The 26,666-nt window shown below is 56.7% G+C and overlaps 1 protein-coding gene across 1 annotated transcript in view; it reads right to left on the reverse strand.

The window, feature by feature from the left end:
* Positions 1–15,482: 15,482 nt before the first annotated feature.
* The window catches only part of Cd6 (CD6 molecule), a 37,369-nt gene continuing 26,185 nt past the window's right edge, over positions 15,483–26,666 (reverse strand). The window contains exons 2-13 of the mRNA XM_077797502.1: positions 26,566–26,634; positions 25,295–25,645; positions 24,531–24,842; positions 23,718–24,020; positions 22,475–22,540; positions 20,568–20,708; positions 20,105–20,203; positions 19,008–19,124; positions 17,575–17,646; positions 17,092–17,349; positions 16,696–16,821; positions 15,483–16,291 (exon numbers count right to left, since the gene is read on the reverse strand). Coding sequence (XP_077653628.1) covers positions 16,227–16,291; positions 16,696–16,821; positions 17,092–17,349; positions 17,575–17,646; positions 19,008–19,124; positions 20,105–20,203; positions 20,568–20,708; positions 22,475–22,540; positions 23,718–24,020; positions 24,531–24,842; positions 25,295–25,645; positions 26,566–26,634 — 1,979 coding nt within the window. The 3' untranslated portion in view covers positions 15,483–16,226. The remainder of the gene's footprint in view (positions 16,292–16,695; positions 16,822–17,091; positions 17,350–17,574; positions 17,647–19,007; positions 19,125–20,104; positions 20,204–20,567; positions 20,709–22,474; positions 22,541–23,717; positions 24,021–24,530; positions 24,843–25,294; positions 25,646–26,565; positions 26,635–26,666) is intronic.

Below are 26,666 nucleotides of genomic sequence, written 5' to 3' on the forward strand. Positions count from 1 at the left end.
TGGTCCCTTGGGGAGGGACACTGATGTGTCACTGGTTCTGCCAGGGGAAGGGGCCTGTGCACTGTCGGAGACAGACAAAACCATGCCCCAGTTGAGGGAATCGAAGACACGTGTCATTCTGGGTGGCCACTGTAGTAGGGAACAAGTCCAGTGCACCGAGGTGACCTGCCGTCTTAGGGCAGAACGAGGGGGCAGGGAGGGGGCTCAGGCAGAGTCAAGTGAAAAGTGACAGAGATTGAGGAAGGGTCCGAGTGTGATCAGTGTCCCTGTGATTGGGCCTCCCGGTCAGCGAACAGACGGGAATCACAGTGAGGCTCCTACCTTCCCCTAGAGACTAGGGGGGCAGGCCTTCTGTGTCCCGGGGACCGCATGTCCAAGGAATGGCTGTCAGGCCCCCAGGAAGATGCTCCTGGGTCACAGGAGAGACCGAGGTACATCTCTCAGGGACAAAGAGGATCTGTGATTGGAAGTTTGTAAAATGAGTGCTCTAAGAAAAGGGGGGTCAGGGCCCATCCTCAGGTAGGGGCTGGAACAACCGCTAAACTCTTTGGGGAGCCCTGAGCTTTTCCAGGGACTCAAAGGGAGCGGGGTCATCCTGTGGACACTGCCTGAGGCTGCTAAAAGCTGTGCAAGAGCCTGGTGTCTGGGGGCGGGTGTCGCATGGAACTGTGCTTACGAGATGATTTAGATCACTTCTAGTTCTCCAGCAGGATAAGGGCTGAGCTGGGGGTCTTCAGATGGAAAGGTCTTCGGGGGAATCCGCTTCTGGGTCCTTGGCTTCCTTCTGGACCTCCTTCCTCCCAGGTCACCTCTCACGCTCCTTGACCTTCACGTCTGCCCTTCACAATGGCTCTTCTCCCACTTCACTAAAGATATGCCGTCAGGGCCCATTCCGGATTCTACTGGGTGGAAAAACTTGGGTGGCACCATCAAGGGACAGTTTGAAGTATCGGCATGAGTGCTGAGGAATTAGATGACTCTGACACGGAGAACAAATCATTTTGCAAGTCAGACGGTTTCCAGTTTTTATTTTCAACATTTTAAAAAATAAAAAGTAGGTCTGAGGACGTAGCTTACCGGTAGAGCATCTGCCTAGCATTCGCGAGGCCTGGGGTTCAATCCCCATAAACACAAAATAGAATAAGATAAAATAAAAAATGGTTTGAATTGAGATTATTTTGTGATTTTTTTTTGCATCCAACAGGATTGAAGAATTTGGAATCACTATAAAAAAAACCTGAGTTCCATGCAGTCAGTACCCATATCTATAGAAATTAAAAATAGGATGCTAATTCCTATCTTGTTCTAGCAGTTAATAATATAATTAAATGTTAAATGAGAGGGAAAATGCTCTAAATACATTAAGATACACTTCCAATTAAATTTAGCTTTTTATGGCTAATATAAGTATAACATTAAATAATATAAGTATATTGATAAAATAAATAATATCAAAATCTGTAATACCCAGGGTATATTGCTTTGTGTGCTTACAGTGATTGTAGTTGGCAAATAATTTAAGAGGAAAGTTTGTCAGAGCCTACGGCCACAGTGAATTAAGATAAAATCTTAGCATTTTAATTTATATATATTTTGGTTTCAAAGAACCATGTAAGAATCATTCAAGGTCATTGTAAGACTTAGCAACATGAAAATTTACGAGGACAAGATGACGTGGAAAGATATCAGGATAAGATCATATGGAGAATGTAGACGTGGTGGAACACGCCTGTAATCCCAGAGGTCAGAGAGGCTGAGGCAGGAGGATCTAGAGTTCAAAGCCAGCCTCAGCAACAGTGAGGTGCTAAGTCACTCAGTGAGATCCTGTCTCTAAATAAAATACAAAATAGGGCTGGGGATTGGCTCAGTGGTCGAGTGCCCCTGAGTTCAATCCCCGGTACCAAAAAAAAAAAAAAATTGTATGGAGAATAAAAGTTCCAAGGGGAAAAGGAATAACAAAAATATCTAATAAACAGTGATGGACATCAAGGTTCGATTCCACTGGTTTTATTTAAAAGGATGGTGTAAATTTTCTTTTCAAATATCAGTATTGAAAATATGACATTGGCGATGAGATATGAATCACATCCTGCTTCTTTGCACTTTTGATGAAACATTTTAGAAAACAGCTTTGAAATGCGCAAGGCCTACAAGGTGGCTTTCTGGAAACCATCCCACTAGGCGGGGAGGGAGGGGGTAAGCAAACTGTGGCCCTCTGGAGTTCCTGAGAGCTGAGAGGAGTTTTTACATTTTTTAAATGACTGGGGGGGGGGGGAAAGGAAAAAAGAATATTTCATGACATGCACAAATTATATGCAATTCAAATTTTAGCGCCCAGCGTTAAAATGTAATTGGAACACAGCCACACATGTTATTTTATGTACTGTCAGCACGTGCCTTATGGTTCTATGGCAGAGTTGAGTAGTTGCACGGGAGCAGGCATGGGCAGCAAATTCTGAGATAGTTGCTATCTGGATGTTTTCAGGAAGCCTCTGCTCCTGACTGTGGCTAAATCTGGAAGAAAAAAAAAAAAGTGTTGTTTGGACAAAGTGATCTCTATTCCACCTTTAAAAATTTGAGAAGTCTGAGAAAGCAATTCACACCCAGGTGTTAATGACTGATACCTGCCAGAGTACCTGTCTTTAAAAATGACCTCTGAGGGGGCTGGAGATGTGGCTCAGCGGTAGCGCCTGGCATGCGTGCGGCCCGGGTTCGATCCTCAGCACCACATACCAACAAAGATGTTGTGTCTGCCGAGAACTAAAAAATAAATATTAAAAATTCAAAAATAAATAAATACTTTTCTAAAAAAAAAAAATGACCTCTGAGGAAGCAACACCTGTAGGGCACAGGGGTGAGGTGGCTTGGCGGGGGACATTTTGGTGAGGGGCTCTTCCCAGCCTTGGTCCGTTTCAGTGTTTGTAGTGAACAGACAAAGGTTGTGCAAGTCAGTCTGTCTAGTCAGAATACCTGCCAGTGCCCAGAAGCTCATCCTGGCCCTTTCCACAAACTTCCCAGAAGCCTTGGGGAGGACCAGACCCAGGGCTCAGGCCAGCCCACCCAGGGTGCCAGCCTCCATGGCAGGACGGGGCCACATATCTGCTCTCCACCCACCCTGTCTTTGTAAACCTCATCTCTTGTGGGTCTCACGGGAGGTGCCAAGTGAGTTTCAGGCAGACAGGGACAGGCCACAGTGTCCAGGCCCTCCAGGTCCCCCAGAAAGAAACAGTATGGCCCCATCCACTCCAGTGGGCTGTGCTGTATGGTTTGGGCCAGAAGGAGGCACATCAAGGAGGGCTGGGTGATCAGAGTCCCCTCTAGCTTGCCCTGGCCAGGCTCCGTGCTGTGCCTTCCCATGGGTCAAGCATGACCAGCTGTCCTTGGTGAGGGGAGCTTTGAGCAGCCAGGCAGCAATGGCAAAGCCAGCGCCGCCAGGAGCCCCTGGTTGGTTCTAAACGGAGGCCACACACTTTCAGGATCTGGAATTCTCTGTCCAGTCTCCTGATTTTCAAATGTTGGTCATTCATTCCAGAAATAGAAATAAACACTGAGTTGGCCTCAAAAACACATCCACAGGTCCAATTTGGCCCCAGATTGCCAGTTTGAGACTTTTGGGACGCTGGCTGGGGGGGCTTGTCACCCAGCCTCTGAGCATCAGCTTCATCTCCAAAGCCCGGAACAGGCCTGGACTTTGCAGGTGTCCGTGAGACTCAGCCCCTCTTCCAGTGAGAGGGTCAGATGCGCTGGGACCATAAGTGTCCCTCCTCCTGGCTTGGCAGCTCTGCAGTGTCTTCTGATGACCGAGGGGACCGAGGCTGGTGGGCTGCCGGGTCTGCTGCGCTGCGTCGCGTCCTCCGCTGCTTCGGGGAGGGGGCTGGACTCGCGGGGTCCTGGGCGGTGGCACCCGCACTCTGCCAGTGTAGGTGGCCCCTCCACCCACCTAAGGAAGCCTCTCAGACCGGAGGTGCTCAGCGCCCCACAGATCCAGACCCCGGGGAGGGGGCGGCTGCGGAGATGGTGACGATAAACTCATCGCAGGCACAACGCCCAGGGCGGCTTTCCGGGCTTCGCGTGGGCGTTCTTCTCTTGGAGGAAAATCGGAGCCCTGGAGGGGATCAGGAGAAGGGTCCATCCTCTCTTCCCTCCCCTGGTGCCAGGCTGGTCCTGGAGACCCGAGGGCGGTGGCAGAGCCAGGGCCCAGGTTTCCCGGGTCTGGGTTTGAGTTTTGGATCTCATGTCACTTGTCCCCCCTAGATGACAGAGATAATGACAGTAGCTGCCACAGAGGCCTGGTGGAAGGGGAGGAGAGGGACTGGAGCAGGAGCAGGATTTATGTTTCGCAAATTAGATGAAAACTGGAGGCAATGCAGGAGTTGGTTCTAAGCAGGCGGCACAGACACTCTGCCTGGGGACACCGCCCCAGGCCGGCTTTCTGATCACGCCTCATCTTTTCATCTTGATTGATTAAAAAGTGATACGCTAAAGGGTGCTAATGATCAGAGGTGTCACTGCCTCACTGCTCAAGGGGCTCTTTTGTCCCCCAGCAGGCCTGGGCCCCTTTGGCTCAGGACACAGGGAGAAGGACAGCAGGGGTGGTGTCTGGGACCCTCAGAAAACTGGCCTGTCCTGGACCTGGGTGGGGAGGGGCTGCCTGGGGAGAGCGGGGGAGGGGCAAGGCCGAGCCCCTTCCTCGTCTGAAATTGGGGCAGGAATGGGGGAGATGGTGACATCATTCACAACTTTTTAAAACCTTTGTGGGACACAGATGTTCAGGCTGTAGCGGGCCTATTTATAGAAACATGTCAAAGGAGGAGCAAACCTACCTCTCCTCAGAGACAGTTAACCCAGACCTTCCGAGGCTGCGCACACGCTGCCGAGCCTTTTCCTTAGCCGGCATGAGTGCCTGCCTGGTGGCTCCTCATCCCAACCCCCCTGTAATGGCCAGGCCAGGCCACGTGACCAGGTGGACCTCAGGACCAGTTTCGGGGGTCTCCGCTGGGACTTAGCCGGGTTGGGTCAGCGAGACCCCCTCTTCCCGTTGGAATCAAGCCTTGGTGTTTCCATTTTCCACTCACCTTCATAGAGTCAGACCATGTGACTAGATAACCGCACCCAGCAGCACGGTTAGGAAGGTGGGTGGCAGACGGGCAGCAGCTCCCACCGGCCCCGACGACGTGGGTGATTCTGGGTGATTCTGGGTGATTCAGATTCGGCGCAGGAGGGGACCTTGAGGTGTGTCTTGTGCGGAACAAAAGCGCCAGGCGTTTGAAAGGTGCTCCCAGGGAAACGGAGGACTGCTCCTCCGGACCCATTTTCAAGCATTTATTGAGCATCTGCGGGGAGCCAGACTCTCCTTGGGGTGCTGGGGTGCCGGGGTGCGGTGGGGAGGCAACAGCCCCTGCCTGCTGGAGCTACGTTCCCGTCTGCTTCCTGTTTCTGTACAGTCCCCTTCCTTGGGATGCGAAAACCAGTCACTCTGGCACCAAGACCCTCGATTATTGTTCAGCCAACATCCACTGGCGGGGGCAGCCACAGGGGGGGCAGCACCACGTCTTACCCCCCACCCCGGGCATCCCTGGAGATGAGCAGAGAAGTGACCTGTAGAAGGTGCTCAAGAAACACTGGTTAGGTTGTTTTGAGAAGACATGGGGTGGGGGGGTTACAGTTCAAGAAAAGAGAGGGCAGGAGGATCCCCGGGGGTTAGGGCTGGGACATCAGTATGAACTCGTGTCCACCTTAACGGAGACTCAAGGCTTAGGAGCAGCCACACGCAGCACCCAGGTCCCATTTTCTGATATTCCCCATCTAAAGGAAGCAGCGCTCCTTGGGAAAGTGGGGCTGATTCTAAGGCTGCAGCAGGGGATGAACCAGATGAGCCTGAGCGTCTTTTTATTTCCCCCTCAATATTTTTATGATAGTAAACACATATAACATAAAATGTACCTGTTCTTAAGCATATAGTTCAGTGATCGTAAATGTAATGTTTTATGACCATCTACACCTACTGCAGCACACCATCTCTACCATACTCCCGATACCTGCCTCTGCACAACCCCAGGTCCCCGGCACCTGCCACCCACCACTCTACTTTCTGTCTTTGTGATTTGCCTAAAAATGGAACTGTATGGTATTTGTCTTTTTGTGCCTAGTCTGTTTCCTCTGAGGATAAGGTCTTCAAGGTTCATCCACATCCCAGCAAGAGTCAGAATTTCCTTCCTTTTAAGATGGGTGTGGCAGTGCGCATCTAGGATCCCTAATCCCAGCTACTCTGGAGGCTGAGGCAGGAGGATCACAAGTTTGAGGCCGGCCTGGGCAATTTGATGAGACCCAGTTTCAAAAACAACCACAATAAAACCCTTCCTTTATTAAAGCCTTGGAACATTTAATAGGACCAGAAAATAAGGAGGACATGCTCAAGACAAACCCAGGAGGACAGGATGTGAGACTGTCACACGGGGCCAATGGAAATTGCTCACTATGGCCGAAACGGGAGAAATGGAGCAATAAAATAAAATGTACTGGGCTATAGTCCAGCGTAAACACTACTGGGCTCGGCTGATATATATATAAATAATTGAACAGATAGAGGAGCAGAGGCAAACCCCCCTGAGGAAATACTTCAAATATCTATGGAGAAGCTTTGCCCTTCAAGGGGTGGAGTGCAGTTCCCCACTCCTTAGGGTGGGCTGTGCACCGTGGGCTCCTTCCAGAGAGCTCAGTATGGTACCGCGGGTGGGGGCGGGGGGAGAGTGACCACAGTGGACAAGCGTGGCCCTGGCCAGGAGGTGACCGGTCTCATTCACCTGCACACCTCATGGGTTAGAAGTCTTCACCTCCAGGGTCCCCCTCCTGCCCCAGGACCTCCGTCAGAGTGTGAGTGACAAAAATATCAGGCAAGTCAGGCTGTCTTTATTACTGATGGTGATGGTGGCTTTGAGAGATTAGCAGTCTGGCGCTGGGGAGGAAGGGCCTGCAGGCAGCAGGGACAGCAGGAATCCCAGCAGGCGCTTAAGGGACCCGCGACCCTGGGGCTGGTTTTCCTGGGGTGAAGAGGCGGGCCGGTCCTGCCGCTCATCCCCCCCACTGACGATGCTCTCTTTCCTCCCCAGCTCTGAGCTGCTCCCGCTGCCTCAGTTCCTGGGGTCCCTGCCAGCTCTGCGGCCGCCACCCCGGACACCTGGGCCCTGGGAACACTGGGATTCAGAGGGGCCTGCCCTGTCCTCGACACCTTCCACCTAGGACCGCCGGGCTGTGAGCTTCCTGAGGACGAGGGCCTGTCCTCTGGCACCAGGGCGTCCCAGTGGAACCGGTCCTAAGGGTGCCATTAGACTTTCGTGGAATCAATGTTCTGGAACTCAAGGACACGGGACTCTACACAGTGGGAAGCAATGTCCTTTTTAACTCGGTGCCTGTCTTCTCATGACAGCTAGGAGACACTCCAGGTGGGGGTGAGGACATCTTCCCTCCTCTCCCTCTGGCTGTTTGGCTGTTTTGGCGTCTGGCCAGGAAGGGGAAGTCCTCCGCTCAGACCTGCGCAGACAAACGTATCCAGCAAGAGTACCAGTGTTGCTTTATTTTAGAATCATTTTCAATTTATACCAGAAGATAACAGTTTTCCACTTGCAATTGCAACACAAGTGTCCTTTAAATTGGTTTTATCTATCTATCTCTATCTGGCACTGGGTATTGAACTCAGGGGCACTCAACCACTGAGCCACACCCCCAGCCTTATTTTGCATTTTATTTAGAGTCAGGTTCTCACTGAGATGCTTAGCACCTTGCTTTTGCTGAGGCTGGCTTTGAACTCGTGAACAGGCTCCTGCCTTAGCCTCCCGAGCTGCTGGGATTACAGGTATGCCCTACTGCATCCGGCAGGTTTTCAATTTTAATACAATTTCAGATATAAAAAAGGTTTTAAGCATAATACAAAGAATTCCTAGATGCCTCCTTTCTCCCTCCCCTTCTCTCTCTTTCTGTGGTACTAGGGATTGAACCCAAGGATGCTTTACCACACAGCTATATCTCTAGACCTTTTTATATTTCATTTTGAAATAGGGTCTCCCTCAATTACCCGGGCTGGCCTCGAACTTTTGATCCTCCTGCCTCAGTCTCTTGAGTCTCTGGGATCAGAGGTGAGAGCCCCCATGCCTGGCTGTCATGTCTCCTCGGCTCCTTTAGTCTGAAACAGTTCTTGAATCTTTGTATTTTGTGACGTCACCATGTTTGAACAGTACCTGCTGATGTTTTGTAAAATGTCTGAAGATTCCTTTAAAAATAAATTTCTGTTTAAAAAAATAAATTAAAAAAAAATCTGTTTTAAAAGCAGCAGAAGGGGCCATGAGTTTGGGAGCAGAGGGTGACTGTCATGATCTTGTGACAAAGAATGTCACTGTGCATTGGATGTTCAGGCAAGTTCGGGGGTTGCTGACCCCGAGTTATTTCAGTATCTCTATTGAAAGAAAAACCACGTAACGAAAAGAAGACAAAGTAGTCCAGGGCTAAGGCAATGAGGACTGTCCCAGGCCTGGGTGGGGGCTCACCTCACCCAGCAGAGGAGGGTGCTGGGCTCTCCCCTGGGTGCTGGTGGGGCCTGGGAGGTAGATGTGCTTGTGCAAGGTGGTGCCTGTAGGTCCCAGCTGCAGGTGCCCGATAACCTTGACAGAGAGGAAAGCCTGTCCAGGGGGTGGGGACAAGCGGGGACACCAGTGAGCTGGAACGAAGGGTGGGCTCTCGGGGTCATTATGGGGCAGGGGTCCATAGTCATCACCCCCACCCTTGAGAGTCCCCGCAGCCAAGGAGCCTCAACATGAGCACAGTGACCTGGCTACTGTGGCCTGGACTACCTCTCCCCAGGGCAGGTGGCCTGGGGACAGAGGCTATGGTGGGTGGCCTTGCCTGGCTCTAGATCTCAGAAGGGCCCTCTTCCCCGACCCTCTGGTACTGGGATGAACCCTGGGGCCCTTGACCACTGAGTTACAGTCCAAGCTGTTTTAGTTGTATTTTTGAGAAAAGATCTCCTAAGTGTCCAAGGCTGGCCTTCAGGTTACCATCCTCCTGCCTCAGCCTCCCGAGTCGCTGGGATTACAGGCGTGTGCCACTGCACCAGGCTCAGCGGGCCCTCCGAAGGGCTTGAGAGTCCTGCCAGAGGGTGAGCTTGAGCCTGAGTTCTCGTGGGGCCCCTGCCAGGGACAGATCCCCGTGCTGGGGCTGCAATTATTGGGTGGCAGGTGCTCTCTGTCCTATGCTGCAGAACTTGCCCCACATTCAGGAGAGTTGGGGGACAGCTGACCCACTATTTGAGGGTCTCCTGTTGGATGAGAGCCACCTGGACCCGCCTGGACCCCAGGAGGGGAAGCTTGGAGCGGGGTCAGGTCGATGGATTCTCGAAGAGGGAACTGGGTGGCCCTGGGCGAGTGTGGACGTGGGTCATTTTCCTTCCCCAGCTGTGTGAGGGGGTCAAGGTGTGGGCAGTGAGGCCAGCCAGGCTCCAGGAAAGGGCACTCGGAGGCAGGGGAATGCTCCTGAGCTGGTCCTTCAGAACCAAATACTTCTCAGCAGGGTCCCTGCCCCAGGGCACAGGTCCCCTACTCCTTTGACTCAGGGGGGTGGCCATCTGGAGAAGTGGTGGCCTGGAAAGGGAGAGCAGGACTGGCTGCCATCCTGGGGGGCTGGATTCCCTCCCCAGGAAAGCGCCCCCACCCCCTCCTGCCCATCCTGCCCCCATCCTGCGGCCACTTCTCCTGCTCAGACGGCGGTGGACACAGGTGGGGGTGGACATGGGGGGTGGACACAGGTGGGGGTGGACATGGGGGATGGACACAGGTGGGGGTGGACATGGGGGTGGACACAGGGGGGTGGACATGGGGGGTGGACACAGGTGGGGTGGACATGGGGGTGGACACAGGTGGGGGTGGACATGGGGGCGGACACAGGGGGGTGGACACAGGTGGGGGTGGACATGGGGTGGACATGGGGGTAGACACGGGGAGGGTGGACCCAGGTGGGGGTGGACACAGGTGGGAGTGAACATAGGGGGTGGACACAGGTGGGGGTGAACATGGGGGTGGACACGGGGGTGGACACAGGTGGGGGTGGTCACAGGTGGAGATGGACACAGGTGGGGGTGGACACAGGGCTTCCTCAGGCCCTGCTGCCCATCCTTTCCCTTGTCTGCTCGGATCCCCTTCTCTCCTCTCCCTCCCCCGCCTGCTTGTCTTCCTCAGTTGCTATTTTGGTCCTTCCTCCATGATGATGTCGAGGGTGAGCCTCTTTTCATGTCAGGATGCAGAGCCCTGTCGAGCTGGTAAACAGCTGAAGGATGTGGTGGGAGATGAACTTTCCACTGAGGCGACTTTGAACTCAGCTCTCCCTTCACGGGGCTCCCCTGCGCCGCCCTGCTCTGGAGACCCCGTCCCATTCTCAGCAGGCCAGGTGGCCCAGAGGGGCCCCCTGAGTGGCCACGCAGGTGCCCATCTCCTCTGCCCACCCCCAGAGCTGTCCAGGGAGTCTCTGAGAGGAAGGGGAAACCACAGATGGGGGATGGGGAGGGGGTGGAGCGCGGCAGGTGTACCTCGCAGGTGAGGTCTCCAGGGACAGGGATGAGTACCAGCAGGACGGGGAAGGGGAGCCCGGGCCTGGGCTCTCCCCCCATCCCCCAGAGCTCCAGGGGCTCTCCAGGCGTCTGGGGGTGCAGGGGAACCACGGGGCCTGCGGCAGGGCACATGGCTGCCCAGCAGGGCATGCAGTCAGTAGGCAGAGCAAGAGCTCCGTGGGCCCGTCCCACCCTCGGGGGAGCTGTGGTCCTTCCTCCACGGTGAAGGGGGAGCCTCCGAGCCTCCGTTTCCTCAGCTGTAAGATGGGATCAACAAGGCTGGTGTCCATGCTGTGTCCCCATCTGACGTGGAGCGAGGACTCGGGATGGCAGCTGCTGCTGTTAATGTCACCACCATCCCCTCCCCTGGGGCTGGAGGCTGCATGCTGGGAAGTCATCTGTCTGTGCTCTGCATCCTGGGAGCCTTCACTCACCCGTCCCTCATCTCATCCCCAGTCCTGGCCACCTGTGCCCCATGGCCACCTGTGCTCCGTGGCCACCTGTGCTCCGTGGCCACCTCCAATCTGGCCTCTGTTCCTCAGGCTCCTGCCCCTCACGCTGCTTCATGACAGGAGCTTTGTCCTACCAGGTCATTCCCCTGCCCCAGAAACTGCTCGTCACTCCCCTGTGCCCGGGTCCTTCTCTCCCGTGCCCTTTCTCGGGCAATGAGCACCATCCTGTGTCACAGAGGACTCAGTTCCTGAGATGGGGACCTCAACTGAGGACCTCGGGATGAGTGGGTTCCATGACAAATGTCACGGAGACGAGTTTGAGGACGTGCCAGTCGGGTGCCAGAGGTTCACCCAGGGAAGCGGAGATGCTGGATGAGAGCGCGGCCACCTGAGCGCCAAAGCCCCCGGCCCACTCCAGTTCTTCTGTGAAAGGAGACTCGGGGAGGGGAGGGTCCCGGAAGGCACGAGGGGTCGGCGTGGGTCTGGTGGTCACAAGATGGTTTATGGTGTCCTTGCAGTTCTCAGGGTCCTTGATTGATGTCCCCCAGCAATTCGGGAGTGACGGGCTGGAGGAGGGATGTGTGTGGGAAGAAAGGTGTCAGGACTGTCTCACGATGCTGCTAGGTTGACGTGAGAGTCCCTGAGAACGTCCTCCACGCTCCATCCGGCAAACCCCGCGCACCCTTCAATGGCCTGCCAGTGTCCCCCCTTTCGTCACACCTTCCCCAACGAACCCTGCCCAGGCAGCGGCTTCTCCTCTGACTGCACAACCTCCGGTGCCACGTGGTGGAGCCGCGTCTGCTGTGGAGGTCCTAAGGCCTTGAGCGGCACGTGGGGTGGACCTTGAACACGTTGACGTTACTCTTCAGGATCCGGAGGAAGTTCTCTGAGCCTGAGTGTGTGGACAGAACCCCATTTTTAATAGGAAAGAGGGACAGCAGAGGTGGCAGGTCTGTTTGTTGGCATCAGCCGATGCATTCACTGGGGTGAGGTGGGACAGGGGAAGGGAAGGGTAGGCAGGAGGAGGGGACGAGAGCATCCTGCCGTGGGTCCTTGGTGTTGCAGATTTGAGCCCCTTAGGAGTATTTCCCACTTAAAAAGAGGGAGGGAGGGACGGCAGGCGATTAGAGAGGAGAGACAGGGCAGCAGGCTCCACGGGGAGGAGTGGTGTCCTCCGTGGCTCTTTTCTTTTTGCTGCTGAGCAGACACTGAAGTTCGTGTGGGTTAAACGTGCCCATGATGCACCCTCACTATGCCATGCAGTGTTTCACATTTGGGTTTCTGAACTAGGTAGAAAAGTGATGCTTCCCACCAAGCTGTGTGGCTTCTGGCTAGTTGCTTAACTTCTCTGGGACTCAGTTGACTTATTTATAAAGAGAGGAGATGATACCTTCTCAGAGTGCCCTTATGACATAATGCCTGCTGGGCACATGGTAAACGCAACCTACCTGATCACTGTCACCTCACTGTCACCCCCACCACCAATCTGTGATGACATACTGCAGTCATCCATCTCTGTCAGTCCCCTCCAGATTGTAAACTCCCCAAAGGTAAGAGCCAGGCTTCATTCCTCTCTGTGCCCTCAGGGCTCAGCACAGAGTCTGGCTCTGCATGGGTACCCAGGTCGTGACCCCAAGCCCCACATCCCAGAGTGCACCACGGGGCTGTGCTATTGGTAGACAGATAGGCCGCTGTCTCCAAATAGATAGGCTGGGGCTCTGGCTGGGCCCCTCAGCACGGCTCTAATGCCACAGGGACAGGAACAAGTTTCCACCAGAAGAGGCAAAGTCAATGCTCAGCTTCTGAAGTTAGATGTCCTGTATTTAAATCCCAATGGCCACGCTTGAGCTGTGTGACCTTGGGAGTTTCACTTACCCCCTCTGAGCCTTAGTTCTATGGCTTTCAAAACAGGGTTGGTATAAGAATCGACTGTCCCCAGCCTCAGTCTCTTGCTGTCTTGAGCTCATCACTCCCGCCGGCTTGGAACGCCTCCCTCTCAGCTTGGGTCACTATTGCCCCTTCAGCCTGCAGGAGCAGCTCAGGCATCCCTCCCAGGGTGACCCTTTCTAGATGGCCTTCCTCCAGCTCAAGCAGGACCAGTGCTTCCCCAGAACCTCCTTCTCTCCCTGGACTAGCAGGGCTGTGAGCTCACAGCTGGGATATTGTCCATTCCCACAGCAGGGATCCACCTGCCAGGTTCACGTAACATCCTTGAGGCATCCTGATCCTTGGGGGCTGCTGAGGGAGCAGGAAAGCCACCTGCTGCTTCTCAGCTCCCCTGCCAGCCGGCAGCTCCCCGTGTCAGTCAGGGCCTACGGGACACCACGTATCTGGGTTTCCCTGACCCGGCTCTGCCTGGCACATGCTGGTTCACTCAGGAGCAGTCGTGGAGATGGGGAAGGGTCTTTCTGGGTGCAGCGCCCATCGCTGTCCCAGGAGAGGAGGTGTCTCCAAAGAGGGGCGGGAGGAGTTCCCAGAGAGGCGGGGACTGGAACAGCTGGTTCTTGGCGCATGTGAGGGGAGACTTCAGCCCCAGGCAGCCGAGGGCATCGAGGTTCACTTAGGAAAGTAGGTGGTCCCCAGGGAGAGCAGGCCAGGTCCAGAGTGGGGCGCGCAGGGGCTGTTGAGGTTCACAGAGGGACAGTTGCTAGGGTGGACTGGAAGTGGAGCCCGGACGGAGCTGCATAGTTTCCAGCCAGTTTTCTCGGCACTTCCCTGGTGCCCTCATGTTCTAAGGGCATGGGTCAAGGTCAGGGCCAAGGGCTTGCCGCTCAGGAGTGGCCACGGTTTGTGGGCGTGCTCTGCATTTCAGAGGTTCCCTGGTGTTTCCTGATTTTAACACTTTGGGGGCACTTCCTTTGAGACTCAGTCTGTCCCTCTAGTCCCAAATTCCTATCTCATCATCTTCCTTAGGCCTTGTGGTCACCCTCTGGACCTCAGTTCCCTTACCTCGCCTCAGCCTGTGTCCCCAGACTGTCCAGGGAGAGGAGTGTCAGGGGACAAGTGTCAGGGTTTCTCCTTCTCTGGCCCTGTGTGCCTGGGGGTGTCTCTGCTGAGGCGGGCAGCTCTGGCCAGGTGGGAGAAGTGGACCGGAAGGTTTTTGAGGTCCTTCTGAGGGTGGGGACAGGGCAGAACTGGGACTCTGCTCTTAACTCCGTGACCTGGACAAGTCCCTCCGCCTCCAAACCTCAGCGTGTCCCTCCCCTTCCTCCTTCTAAGGAGGTCTCTCGCTCATCCTCTTGGTCTACCAATGAGAGGGGACACTCATTCTCAAACCTCTGACCCTCTCCACCACCTGGAGTGGGGCTCTCCTGCCGTGCACACCCTACAGACAAATGTACAGCAAGGAGACACTCAGAGATGTTGTGTGGCTTGCCCGAGGACACCCAGCCAGGACAGGCTGGAGCCTGGCATTGAACCCTTGTCTAACATAACAGGCTTTCACCCCGGCTCCGCGGGAGACCGGCCCCGCCCACCGCAGCCGTGGCTCCTCCCCTAGGAATCCCCCGCTGGCCCAGGGGGGCCCATCACAGGAAACCACATCCTGTGACGGTTGCCCTGGGGAGCGCCTGCCTTCTCTCCACCCCTGGGACGCAAACGGAAGGCAGGCCCCGCCCCGCTGCCCAGCAAGGGCACCCGTGGCCCTGTCCCCTCCATCCCCACTGAGTGGACAGAGGGCTGCAGTCCTGTCTCCACCAGCCCAGCTCCACCCCTCCTGGGCGGTGTGCAGTCCCTTGGCCGGGGACGCAGGGGGGCTCTTTCAGCACAGCACCTGTGTCCCAAACATCCTCCACGGTGCAGGGCCACCGAGGGTTTCCAGCTCACTCTCACGTCCTCGTTGCTTAAATGGTTAACAGCTGCCTCTTGCTTGGCCGGCACCCAACACCCACTGCCAGCCGCGCCCGCCCACGCGCAGAGCACCCTCCCCGGCACGGGCACCGTCGCCCTAGGAGGTGTGCCTTCTGCCGGTGGCAGTGCCTCTGGACCCTGGGGCAGGCTCAGCTCACCCCATACACGGCAGCTGGGGGGTACTGGGGGTGGGCGTGAGGGGGTTGGTGGCCCCTAAGGCAGGCAGAGGTGGGGGACCAGTGTCCCGGCTCCCTTGCCCTTGGCGGGACAGTCCTAAGACCCGGAACTCAGCAGGGCACTTGCCCACAACATCAGCCTGTTCAAGAACACTTTCTCGGTCCTTTCCTGTCTTCCTCGCGCTCTTGCTGGTGTCCCTTGGACACTCCCTAGATAAAGGCCCCAGATCGCCTCTCCTCATCTGCGGCGACCCCACGCACACGCATGCTCCCACGCACATAGTTGGGCCTGGCCAAGGTCAAGGACTCTCACTCCACGTCCTGGTTTCATTCAGCATTTCAGTTTAATCTCAGGATCATCAGCACAGGACGCCAAAGGCCTGGCAGAGCCTCTGGAGGCTGCCTGGACACGTGTGGCTCTCAGCATAGGGCTGCATATTCTCTGGTTCACCGGGGGGCTTCGTGCAGTCTCTGGGCCCTTCCTGGAAATCATCTCTGTTCCCCTCCCCCGATGGGGACTGGGCCCCCAAGTTCTCATAAACCATAAGAAGCTCAGAATAAGGATCAGTGTCCAGGGATGGGCACAGCAGAACCGTCTGGGTCTGTGGTAGTCTCAGAGGCAGGACTGGCCCCGGGCCCTGGCTCTTAGGTGGGACGCATGGTCATCCTACTTGCTGACAGCTGGCCGCGCCGTGCAGTGACCACAGCGAGTGAGGGCCTGGCTCAGCCAGTGTGTGTGGCTGGCACCCACCTCTCAGGGTGCTGTGCTCAGCCATCCCAGTCCAGGGCCTCTGTGGGTGGCATCAGGATGAGCCCTTTCTGCCACTCTTAGTACCTCTGAGCTACCTGAGGCTCAGGAAATCAATGCCCCGACACCCAAGGGTAGGATCACCCAGCACCACCCTCTAGAGCTCCGGAGAGATGGCCCAAGCCCTGCTTGTTCACCCTGAGAGGGAGCCCACGCTCCGGGGCCACCCCCATTGGGGCTACTGTTTGGGGCCGTGTGGGCAGTCTGCTGGATGGACGGAGACTGCGGGGCTCAGGGACGTTCCCTTCCACCTCCCCAGGGAAGGCTCGACCCCTGGGATTGATGGAAAGCAGGGAGAGGGGAGCAGGAGGGCAGAGAGGGGCCCTCCCTGGAGCCGGGCTGGACCCAGGCTAGGCAGCTCCGATGTCATCATAGTCTTCCTGGTCGGTGGAGTCCCGATGGGGGTTGTGGGTCCCTGTGGGGACAGGGAGGAGGCCCAGTCACTGCCCTGCTGCCCCACAGGACGGAGTGAGCAGGTCTGGACCTGGGTCCTCACTGCACCTCTGGGCCAGGGTGTCAGCCAAGGGCAGAGCCTTGGCTGTCTATTGAGGCTGGAGTCCAGGCAGGCTTCCCCCAGGGGCCGACCTGCTGCTTCTGCCTGAATCCCGGCCCCAAAAGGAGCTCACTCACAAGCCTCTCACTCACTGCGGATCTACCCCTCGTGGGACCCGCATCCCTTCCCTCTCCTTCTCCCGCCTTCCTCCCTTCCCCCCTTGGGCTGATGGATCCAGTGAATCCAGAGCCCGCCCCGCCCAACTCATTCACTCCCCAGTCTCTCTCTCCGTCCCCTCTCCCAGGGTCTCTCCCCCTGCCCAGCACCTGGGCACTCAAGCTGTTCCACCGAGGGGAGCTGTTCCACCGAGGGGAGCTGAAGTGGCGGCTGGAAGTTCTGGTACCACTCTCCGCCAGATGAGGTGCTGGAACTGTCATCAACCGAGGGCCCTGCTGGGACCCACAGGACCAATGACCCTCTGCCAGGACACAGCCAGCTCCTGAACTGCTGGAGCTGGAAGGCCCTCCGGAGTACCAAGACCCCAGTGTGACAAGTGAGGAAATGAAGGCCCAGAGTGGGGAGGACACTTGTCCAAGGTAACACAGCAAATCACTGCTGATCTGGAACTGGAATCCTGAAGTTGGTGTGGCTTAGGGCTTCCACTCTGTGCTTCCTCTAGCCAGGCTGGCTACAGGATGCAAGACAAGGGGACACACAGCTACCTGCAAAAGTTGCCTGGGACCCAGCAAGCTCCAGGTTGGGGGGCTGCTCCTGGAAGGGGCTCCTCTCTGAAGAAAACCCCTGGGGGTTCCACGGAGGTGGCTTGGTGCTGGGGCTGTTGCAGTAATCCTCCCCAGAAGATGTGCTGGACCCACTGTTGATCCTTGGGTGAAACTGGGGGACCAGAGAGGGACGGTCTGCAATGTGGTGTGCAGGGATGGCTGCTGGGACGACGTGGGAAATATGCAGCTCCTCAGCCCCTGCGTCGGTAGAGAGAGAATGATGAGGAGAGAGGAAGCAACATACTAAGAGGGCCTTAAATGAGACTCCAGAAAGAACTTACTGCCTTTAGGAATGGTTAAAGTCAGGGCCCCTCCATGGAGGGAGGTTGCTGCCGGTGTGTCTCAAGCTGAGCTGAGCTCCTGAGGCTGAGGCCAGGTCGGCGTCCCACCCACCACCTCACCACGACCCCCACCCAGACTCACCTTCCTCTAAAGGGGGCATCTGGAACCTGCTCTGCTGGGCCTCCTCCTCTGTGACCCGGTGCCTCTGGGAATCTGCAAAAAGCAGAGGTGGCAGTGGGGAGGGCTAAGGCTCACCTCCCTGTCTCGGGGCCTGGGAGGAGGCTGCGGTTCTCTGGGGGGACACCACAGGGAGAGGGGGTCGGCCTTTCCTGCAGGGTTCCAGCCCCCGCCCTGGTCCAGGCCGACTGCTGACGTGCGAGACAGGCGGCTTCTGGCCAGAGGCCCGAGTGCCCTGTGCCTCCCACCACTTCGGGAAAAGTGGAGCCTGGGTTTCCTCCTGGGACCTGGTGGCTCCAGAAACGGACTGATGGGGCCCTGGGAGGAACCTGTCCCCAGCAGAAGCCATGGGCTAGAATCCTGTCACAGGCCCTGGGGCACCTTCTGTTTCAGAGTGAGACAGACGGACGGACGGAGGTTCAGTCTTAAGCACCCAGGACAGGAGCCAGTCCTGGAACCCAGCACCACTGACTTTAGTCCCAGTGTCACAGGATTTGGGACTCCGAGTGTGTCCTCCGTGCCTGGGCTCAGGGTCCCGGGTCCTGAGGACTCCTTCCTGGGGCTCCCAGACGTGGCACCTCCCACCCCTTCCCGGGAGGCCAAGCCAGCAGGCGGGCGGGGCTGGCTGCCTGCTCCCCTTCTCCCTCTGGCCTGGGTCTGGACACATGCTGCCGGTGGTGGCCAGTGCCTGCCTGTCTTGCAGCCCGCAGTCTCAGCCTGGGCACAGAGGCTGCGACTCCTGGCTTTTCCTGTAGGCTGCCATGGGAACGTGGCCCAGGGGACAGTGGGGACAGGAGTGACGTCTTAGGGACTGCAGAGCAGCTAGAAAGCCGCCCACTTCTCAGGGCCCTGTCCTGCGGGGGTCTCTGTCGCACACAGACAAACTCCCATCGCAACTCAACAGCAGAAGCGAGTCTGGCTGGGAACGTCTAACAGGCTTCCACTGACTCTTCAAGACCTGGGGGGCCCTCTGGTCCACCCACCCCCAGCACCACCTTGGGCCTGCTGTGGGGGCCATTTCCTCTAAATCCCAGCAGGCAGGGGAGGAGCTGGAGCAGGCAGGACCCTGGAGGGTCACAGAGAGGGTGAGGGGCCAGGCAGGCCAGCGGGGCATCCCAGCGTCCCCCGCCTGCACCTCCCACTCCTCACACAGATGGCCCCTCAGGGGAATGTCCAGGGCCTGGTTGTGGCGTTGAGACCCTGCGTGGCCAGAGACAGGGGTGGGAGTCAAGTCCCTCCGGGGTCACAGGCATTGAAAACCTGAGCGCAGGGCCACTGACAGTCACAGCGGGGGGGGGGGGGGGAATTAAGAGGGCCGTGCTGTCCAGCCAGGCCTATTGAAGGTCCCAGATCAGCTGGGGCTTCTCCCTGAGGCGGCCAGGTGGCCCTGCACTCACTGTAGAAGGTGGTCAGGGCCACGGGAGGCTGGGAGCTGAAGTCATAGTGCTCATAGTCAGAGTCCGAGCTGGAGTCCTCGGGGGGCGGGACCCGGACTTGGATGGGCAGCTTGGGAACTGGGGAGAGAACAGAGCAGGGCCGGGGGTGGAGGACAGGCCATGCGGTGGGCAGGAGGACATGGGGGTGCCCAGAGAATGGGTGGCAGGAAGAGCGCCAGGTGGTCCATCTTGTACAGGACCCTCCACCCCGATTGCCAAGGTCCTCCCCCATGTCAAATATGGGGAACGAAACGGCTTTTATTAATTTAGCTAATACCATGTGCCAGGCGCTATTTTAACATATTTAACATGTACAAAATATGGTCTCATTTAACCTTCATAATAACTCAGCAAAATAGGGATATTATCAACCCCATTTTATAGTTGAAGAAACTGAGGCACAGAGAGGTTCTCCCCCTGCCCAGGGAAGCAGGCTACCTGATTCTAAATTATAGGTGGTACTATTCCGTGAGGCTCCCTGGGCTCAGCGGGTGCCACGCTCTATTATAGCCTCCTCTCAAATACATGGGTACTGCGTGCAAATCATCTTCCTAATGTGTGGCTGAGTTTTCTATTGCTTTCCATGGCATTGAACGCTTCCCAAATTAAGGTGATCGGATCTGCTCAGAATGCAAATGATTCAACTCAAACTCCTGGGCAAGCCTTTCAAGAGGTAATTGATCCAATTGATTGAGACAACTGATCCGATCGTCTTTAGTCAGAAAATATGAAATAAAATCATGTCCCCGGAGAATCTAGATGGGGCTCTGCAGGGCAGCTGCTGGGGCAGGATACTGCAGGACGTGCCAGGATCACAAAGGGATGAGCCAATTAGTAGAGCAGAGGTTCCCTCTGAGAACCACGATCCCGAGTGTCCGTGGCCCACGTTTATCCAGAACTGGAAAGCCCGGAGTCCCAGGAAGACTGGACTGGAATTTCAGTCCAAGCCACAGAGGGACTTGACCTGCACAGGTCTCCCCCCAGCCAGGTCCTGCTTAGACCTGGGTGGTACCGACACCCTTCCTGTCCCCCTCCCCACCAGGTGGGTGACAGCCTACCTTCTTCTTTGGGGATGGTGATGGGGACCGCTTGGTAGCTATTGCTCCCTGCTGGGATGGTGGTGGGAAGGTGCTGCTGGTTCGCTGGAGCAGGGAGGGCTGAGGGAGGGCGGGCAGAGAGTCTACACGTCATTTTTTGCCCTCTCTGTCTTCCGGGTTCTGGTCTCAATGAGACACCTCCTCCTCATGCTCCCTGCACACCCCAGTACAGAGGCGCACACATACCTGTTCACAGGCACGCACACACCCGCACACACCCGCACACACACACACACCCATCTGGTCTGCCGCTTCCTCTAGGCATGCTGGGAAAATCCTTCCCATCACCAGGAGGAGCTCCCCAGGGGCGGGTCTGGGTGGCCATTGCTGGATCACGCCACTCCTGCTGGGGTCCCTCGGAGGCTCCTGTGCCCCTGGGAGGGCCACACTTGAGGCCTGCTGTGCCCTGCTGCGAGCCACCTACCGTATTTCCCTTTAACTCTCAAGAGGACGACAGCCATGCAGATAAGGGAGACGAGGAGGAGAACTGCCAGGAGGACGCAGGGGATGAGGAGCGTCAGCTCCCGGGACCCCCAGTCCTCCACCTTCACTGTCACAGACGACCCTAGAAATAAGGGCTCCATTCAGAGCGAGAAAGGAGCGGCCCAGGCGACTCTCCACCCTTCTGCCTGCCTCTCCGTTTTCCCCACAGCAGAGCCACCTCCCTTTCCACCTAACTTTCTCCTCCCTTTAAGTGCCTGGTATACAGTAGTTGCTCAATACATGCATATTCATGAATAATTGACAAAATGAATTTATTGCCCAAAACTTTCCTCCGGTGACACTCTCTGCGAGACTTTGGTCCTTAGTCTTTGCTCAATAGACAATTAATTATTGAGCACCCACTGCATACCAGGCACTGAATCCAGGGATGGCAGTTAAGACACTAGTGTTAAAAGCCTCAGGATGCTGTCTAGATCTCCTTAGGGCTCTCTAGAGGGAGATCAACAGAGATCCAATCCCACATAGTGAGACGTGTGCTGTGATGGAGGTAAGGACAGAGAACTTGGGGACATGAGGCCCTACCAGGACCACCTTATTTTTTGTGGGGGCAACCAAGGCTGACTTCTCGGAGAGGTGACTGAGCCACCCCTGGCCGTGACCAAGCCACCAGGAAAGCTGGATCTCCCTTCTGTGCCTGGGATTCACCTGCCCTCACTTCTCCTTCCCTGTGGGTCTGCTGTGTGGCAGTGGGGGCCAGGGTGGGAAGCTGGGCTGGGGGGCTTCAGGGAGATGAGCTGATGGATCAGGGTCAGGGCTGTCCTGGGGGCATGGACCTGGGAGGCTGCTCTCTCTGCTCTTTAGGGGAGGCGTGGCCCCCCACCCTGACCTCGGGAAGAAACAGGAGTGCTGGGGGTCCGCAGGTACCCCCCTGCAGCCTGTGCAGTTCCCAGCATCTCACTCCCTCCTGAGCCCCTCGCCCACCACCAGGGCCTCCAGCAGGACTGTGCCCCTCTGCTCTCTCCATGAGCCGAGTCTGGGATGTCTGAGATGGCGAGGGGGACCCAGTCGGGAGGGGAAGGTACTCTGGGGTAGCCCAGGGCTGCCAGGGGCTGTCTGCCTGCACTAGATAATCATAAGAACGGCTGGCAGTGCTCCCCCAGTGCAGGCCCTGTGCTAGTGCTCGGTAAAAATCAACTCAGCATTAGGGGAGGCGAACTGTGATCATCACCCCCTGTACTCAGGGATCTGAGGCAGAGAGGTTAAGAATTGCTCAGTGTCACACAGCTAGCAAGAGGCACAGCTGGGATTTGAACCCCAGGAGTCTGCTCTGATACCCCCCAAGCTGCACCCAGCTGGCAGACAGACCAAGCCTGGGTCTGGCATTAAAGCAGTGGGTGCCAGTCCCGGGCAACACCGCTGGCTGTCACTCAGCCTCTGAGCCTCGCTTCTTCCTTCCTCTGTGCAAGGGTTATGAGACGGCTCCCATTGAGCTGCCAGGAGGAGTACAGGCCTGGAAATAAGGGTGACGGGGCACTGGGTGCAGTGCCTGGAACCTGACCCACACCCTGGCTGGTACCTTCAGCAGCCTACCACCTGTCTGCTCCAGGAGTGCCCCCACTGGAGGGCATCAGGACTACAGGACCCCGGGGTCTCCAGCCCAGCAGGAGGTCACAGCAGTCAGGGAGGAGACTCCTGTGAACTGTGGGCTAGTTGTCAAGGAGGGGAGCACAGTGCCCAGAAAGGCAAATGCATTATGTGGGGGTGGGGGGACAAACCACCAAAAAAAAGTGCAGATTATGGTAATGCAGATTACCAGGCTCATGCACGCACACGCGCGTGCTCACACACCACAGAGGCAACTGAGCTTCCAAAAGAAGCAGCACTCACCCATGGTGGCTGGCTGAACACTAGCAGGGACTTCAGGAGTAGAGATATTCTGCAATCTTCGAGAACCTGCCAGAAAGCACCACTCATTCATTCACTCAACACATTTCCTGAGCACCTCCTGTGTGCCAGGTCCTGTGTTAGAATCTGAACTAGACAGACAAGTGACCTGGAACAGGATGTGTTCCCATCGGGGACACATGGCTAAGGAAACTTGCCTCCCCCCACCCCCAGCCATAGGAGGATCATGAATTACACCCTGGGAAGGTGCTTTGGTCAGAATAGGGGCTGACGGAAGAATTATCCCTTCTTTATGTACAATCTGCTGCAGACCACAAATCCTTCTTCCATTCAGTCTTTAGTCAGTTGTGGGCTTCAGGGGATGGGACGCTTGTGTGTTAGCCTCATTACCATAATCTGCACTCCCATGGAGCAGCTCTGCCCACATAGGAGCGGGGATTACCAGGCCCCTTGACGGACATGACTGATTTCCCAGCTGCCACATGGAAGGCCTAGCAGCGCCCACGTATTCAGGAAACTGAAGCCACACAGATTAAGGGACTGTTCAAAGCTTCCTGGCCGATACACGGCAGAGCCAGAATCACACCGTGATCAAGTGTCTGAGCTCCACAGGGTACCAACACCATGTTTCTTCAGGTGTCAATCTCACTTTTCATACTTATACCTTTGAAATTGGAAGATGGCCTTATTACCTTTTGACAGCATGTCAACAGTTGATTTCACATAAATAAAAAAACAAATGTTTTACTCTATGGTACGTAAGATGATGATACTGTGACTCATGATCAATATCACCTCATAGATTAGGTATGAGGCTAGACCCAAATGAGCTCCTGAGTGCTGGGCAATGCCCAGATGCTCTTGCAGCTATTATTACTGGTGTCTCCTAAGGTGACTTTTCCCATGATCACCAGCTCAGGGATGGCAAATTGGCTTCATTTCCCGAGCCAACTTGGAAAGTTTCCTTTCCTTCAGTGGAGACCACGGCTTAGCATGCAATAATGCCTTCATACGCATTTGATTCATGATTCTGAGACTGAGCTGGGCACCTGCAGTAAAGAAAGTCCTGATTAACTACCAATGTCTGCTTGCGCATGGTAAGGGAATGGTCCCTGCTGATCCAGTCTAAGCTGTGGCCCTTGGGCTGCAAGCCCTTAGGTACAGAGATTCAGGTGACACTCCCAGCCCACCTGGTGGTGGAATGGGGTGCGCAGGGGGAGGATACCTGAGCAGAGGACCCTGGCTGCCATTGACTGACTGCAGAGGTTGGAGTTGTTGAACCGCCAGGAGCAGTCAGAGAGGGTGGCCTCCTTTCCTTCACATGAGTAGTACATCCTGCCTGACAGGGAGTGGGGCAGTCCCCTGGGTTGCTCCACCGCGGTTCCACAGCCCAAGGCCCGGCACAGCACCTCGGCCTCGGAGGAGTACCACTCACTGTCACACACGGTGCTCCAGACCTCTCGGAAGTACACCTCCACCTGCCCTTCACAGGGGTCGATGCCCCCCGTCAGGCGCCAGGACTGGTGCTCTATGGGGGCAGGGGCAGGGGGCAGAGTCAGGTCCAGATCCTCGAGGTGGAAACTCCAGGTCCCAGATGCCGAGAAGAACGCAGCCCTCCAGCCTCCAGATCTGGGTCTTCTCCCTCCTGTGTCTACGGTCCCCTCTCACCTGCCCCGCCTCCGGCTGACCCCTGATGCTGCACTTTAGATCCTGGCTGCCCAAAGTGTGTCCCCCATTCTCGTGCATGTGAATAAGCAGCACTGGCCGGACCAGAACCTGGAGTCTCACCTGGACGGCCCAATAGCTCTTCAGAGGACTCCCTGCCTGCAGTCCCCCTTCCTGCTCCAAACCAGATGACCGACTCTCACCGAGGGTGAGTCCCACCCCTAATGTCACCTCCTCCTGGCATTGTTTGGGTCCCATCTCTCCTCCTGGACTGTGAGCAGGGCCCAGCTCTCTGGCACTAACCTGGGCACTGGGCCTAGGTGTAATGGTAACTAACTCCCTTCTGTGATGTGCCCACTGAGGACCCACTGACCTGAGCACACGGCGCCGGCGTCTTCCTTGTGGCCACAGTACTGGTCTCCTGGCAGCCCGGGGCAGTCCCACAGGTAGGCCTCAGTTCCTGAGCAGTTCACCTGGTCTCGGTGGATGGGCCCTTTGCCGGGGGTGAAGTGCAATCCTGGCAGGGCCTGGATTGCCCGGCCGCATTTAAGTTGCTGGCACACCACTTGGGCATCATCCAGGTCCCATGTGTCGTCGCACACTGTCCCCCATTTGCCGTGCTCCAGCATCTCCACGCGGCCAGCGCAGGGGCTACCTCCATCCACCAACCGCAAATCGCGGGTCTCTGAGGGTGGGAGGGTTTGGGTGGAGGGGGCGGGGTCAGGAAGGGAGGGGCCGGAGGGTGTGGGCGGGGCGTGGGCCTGGGGAGAGGGCCTGCAACCTGGAGGGCAGGACTGGGAATCCCCTCTGGGCTGCCCACCGGTGGGCAGAGCTGCAGGCCAGGGGTCTGGGCCAGGGATCTGGGGCAGGGGAGCCGCAGCGCTAAGGGATCCTGTCTACAGAAAGAAGGGGTGTGAGGTGGCCCAGTAAGGAAAGCAACAGACCAGATGAGGATTTGGAACCCCAGGGGGACCAGTTGGTGACTTCGAGGACTAGCAAGGGAGGGGTTTGCTCGGATTTGGCTCCCTGCGGTTCTCCCCACCGGGTTCCAGAGCAAGGCCTGGGTCCAGTGTTTGGAGCGATGGGTGGTGACTGAGAACTCGAGTGGGGCCCGAGGGTATGGGTGGGCACACGCACCTGCACAGGTGAGCTGGGCCAGCCACCCGTCGCCGCTGCACGGCCGCTCCACAACCCGGCAGAACCGCCACTCAGCGCCGCTGCACAGGACTGCTGGCGCTAGGGCCTGCGTGACGTTCGGGGCCCGGCTGGTGTTCCCCGTGGGTGACCCAGGAGACACCTCCATAGTCGGAAGGACCCGCGGGGCAGCTGTCCCCGCCGTGCCGCAGCCCAGGGCGCGACACACAGCTTCGGAGGCGCTGCTATCCCACAGCGCCCCGCACACGGGCTGCCAGGACTTCGAGAGCAGGACCTCCACTGTCCCGTTGCAGCGGCTGCTCCCGTTCACCAGGCGAACCCCCAGCGGCTCCCCTGGAAGTGTCAGATGCAAGATGGGACCTCTTTCAATTCAGCTGCAGTGACACTAACCCAGAGTGACCTTGGCCAACACCCCTCCTCCAGGGCTCTTGGCTTCAGCCTCCCAGTCTGCAAAATGGGGCCAGGCTAGGTCACTCCCAAGTCCCTTCCAAGCCTGACCTTCTCTCTGGTTCTCTTTAGAGTCTGGAGGATGGCTCTAGTGCGATTCTAGAGGTTAGGAGGGTTAGGCCTGAGGTGACAGAGAACCAGACGCCCAGTCCTACAAACATTTCTCCTTTGCCACTGTCTCTGGGGACACCCTTTGTCAAAGAAGGGCAAACTTCAAGTTCAGGGGCCCTGGCCCAGTGGGGGCCTTGTGTCCCCTCCCAGGGGACCCCTCAGCTACTCTGAAGGTACTGTCTTGAAGTTGGCCTCAGGACCCACATGGGGTTGGTCACACATGGAAGATAAACTGCTGCAGCCAAAGTTGGTCCTCCCACTCCAAAACCCTTCCTTTGGGAACCACCGGCCCATTTTTGCCCAGGATTGTACCCCAGTGTGCTCCACACACAGTGTGCCCTTAATAAACATGTGCTAAGTAAATGCAAGGCTAATCTGGGGGCACCCCAGCACCCCAACCACGAGTGATTTAGCTTATTTTGGAAACAAAAAAAATCCCCTCAAGGTGCTAAAAGCATGCCTTGCCCGTGCCTGCCACTTATTGGTGACTGTCCAAACACGGGAAACCTTAGATCTCACAGTGAGTCTAATGGTGGACTCCAGCCCTTGGGCCGGGAAGGAGTGGTGTTGTTGGAAGTCAGGGATCTTCACCTAAAAGTCTGCTTGCCTTTTTCACTACCCCAAGCGTCCACCTGTTTGGTCTCAACAAGTTGACCACGGACTCCCCCCACCTCCCCCCAAGAATGTTTGCTCACCTGCCTCCAAAGTCTTGCTTTCTGCACTGCTGACATTGAGCTGGCCTGCAGGGCCTGGAGACGGCAGACCTGCAAAGAACCAGCAGCAGCCGTGGTGGGTG

This window comes from Urocitellus parryii, chromosome 4 (assembly GCF_045843805.1).
Source record: "Urocitellus parryii isolate mUroPar1 chromosome 4, mUroPar1.hap1, whole genome shotgun sequence".
Classification (NCBI taxonomy): Eukaryota; Metazoa; Chordata; class Mammalia; order Rodentia; family Sciuridae; genus Urocitellus; species Urocitellus parryii.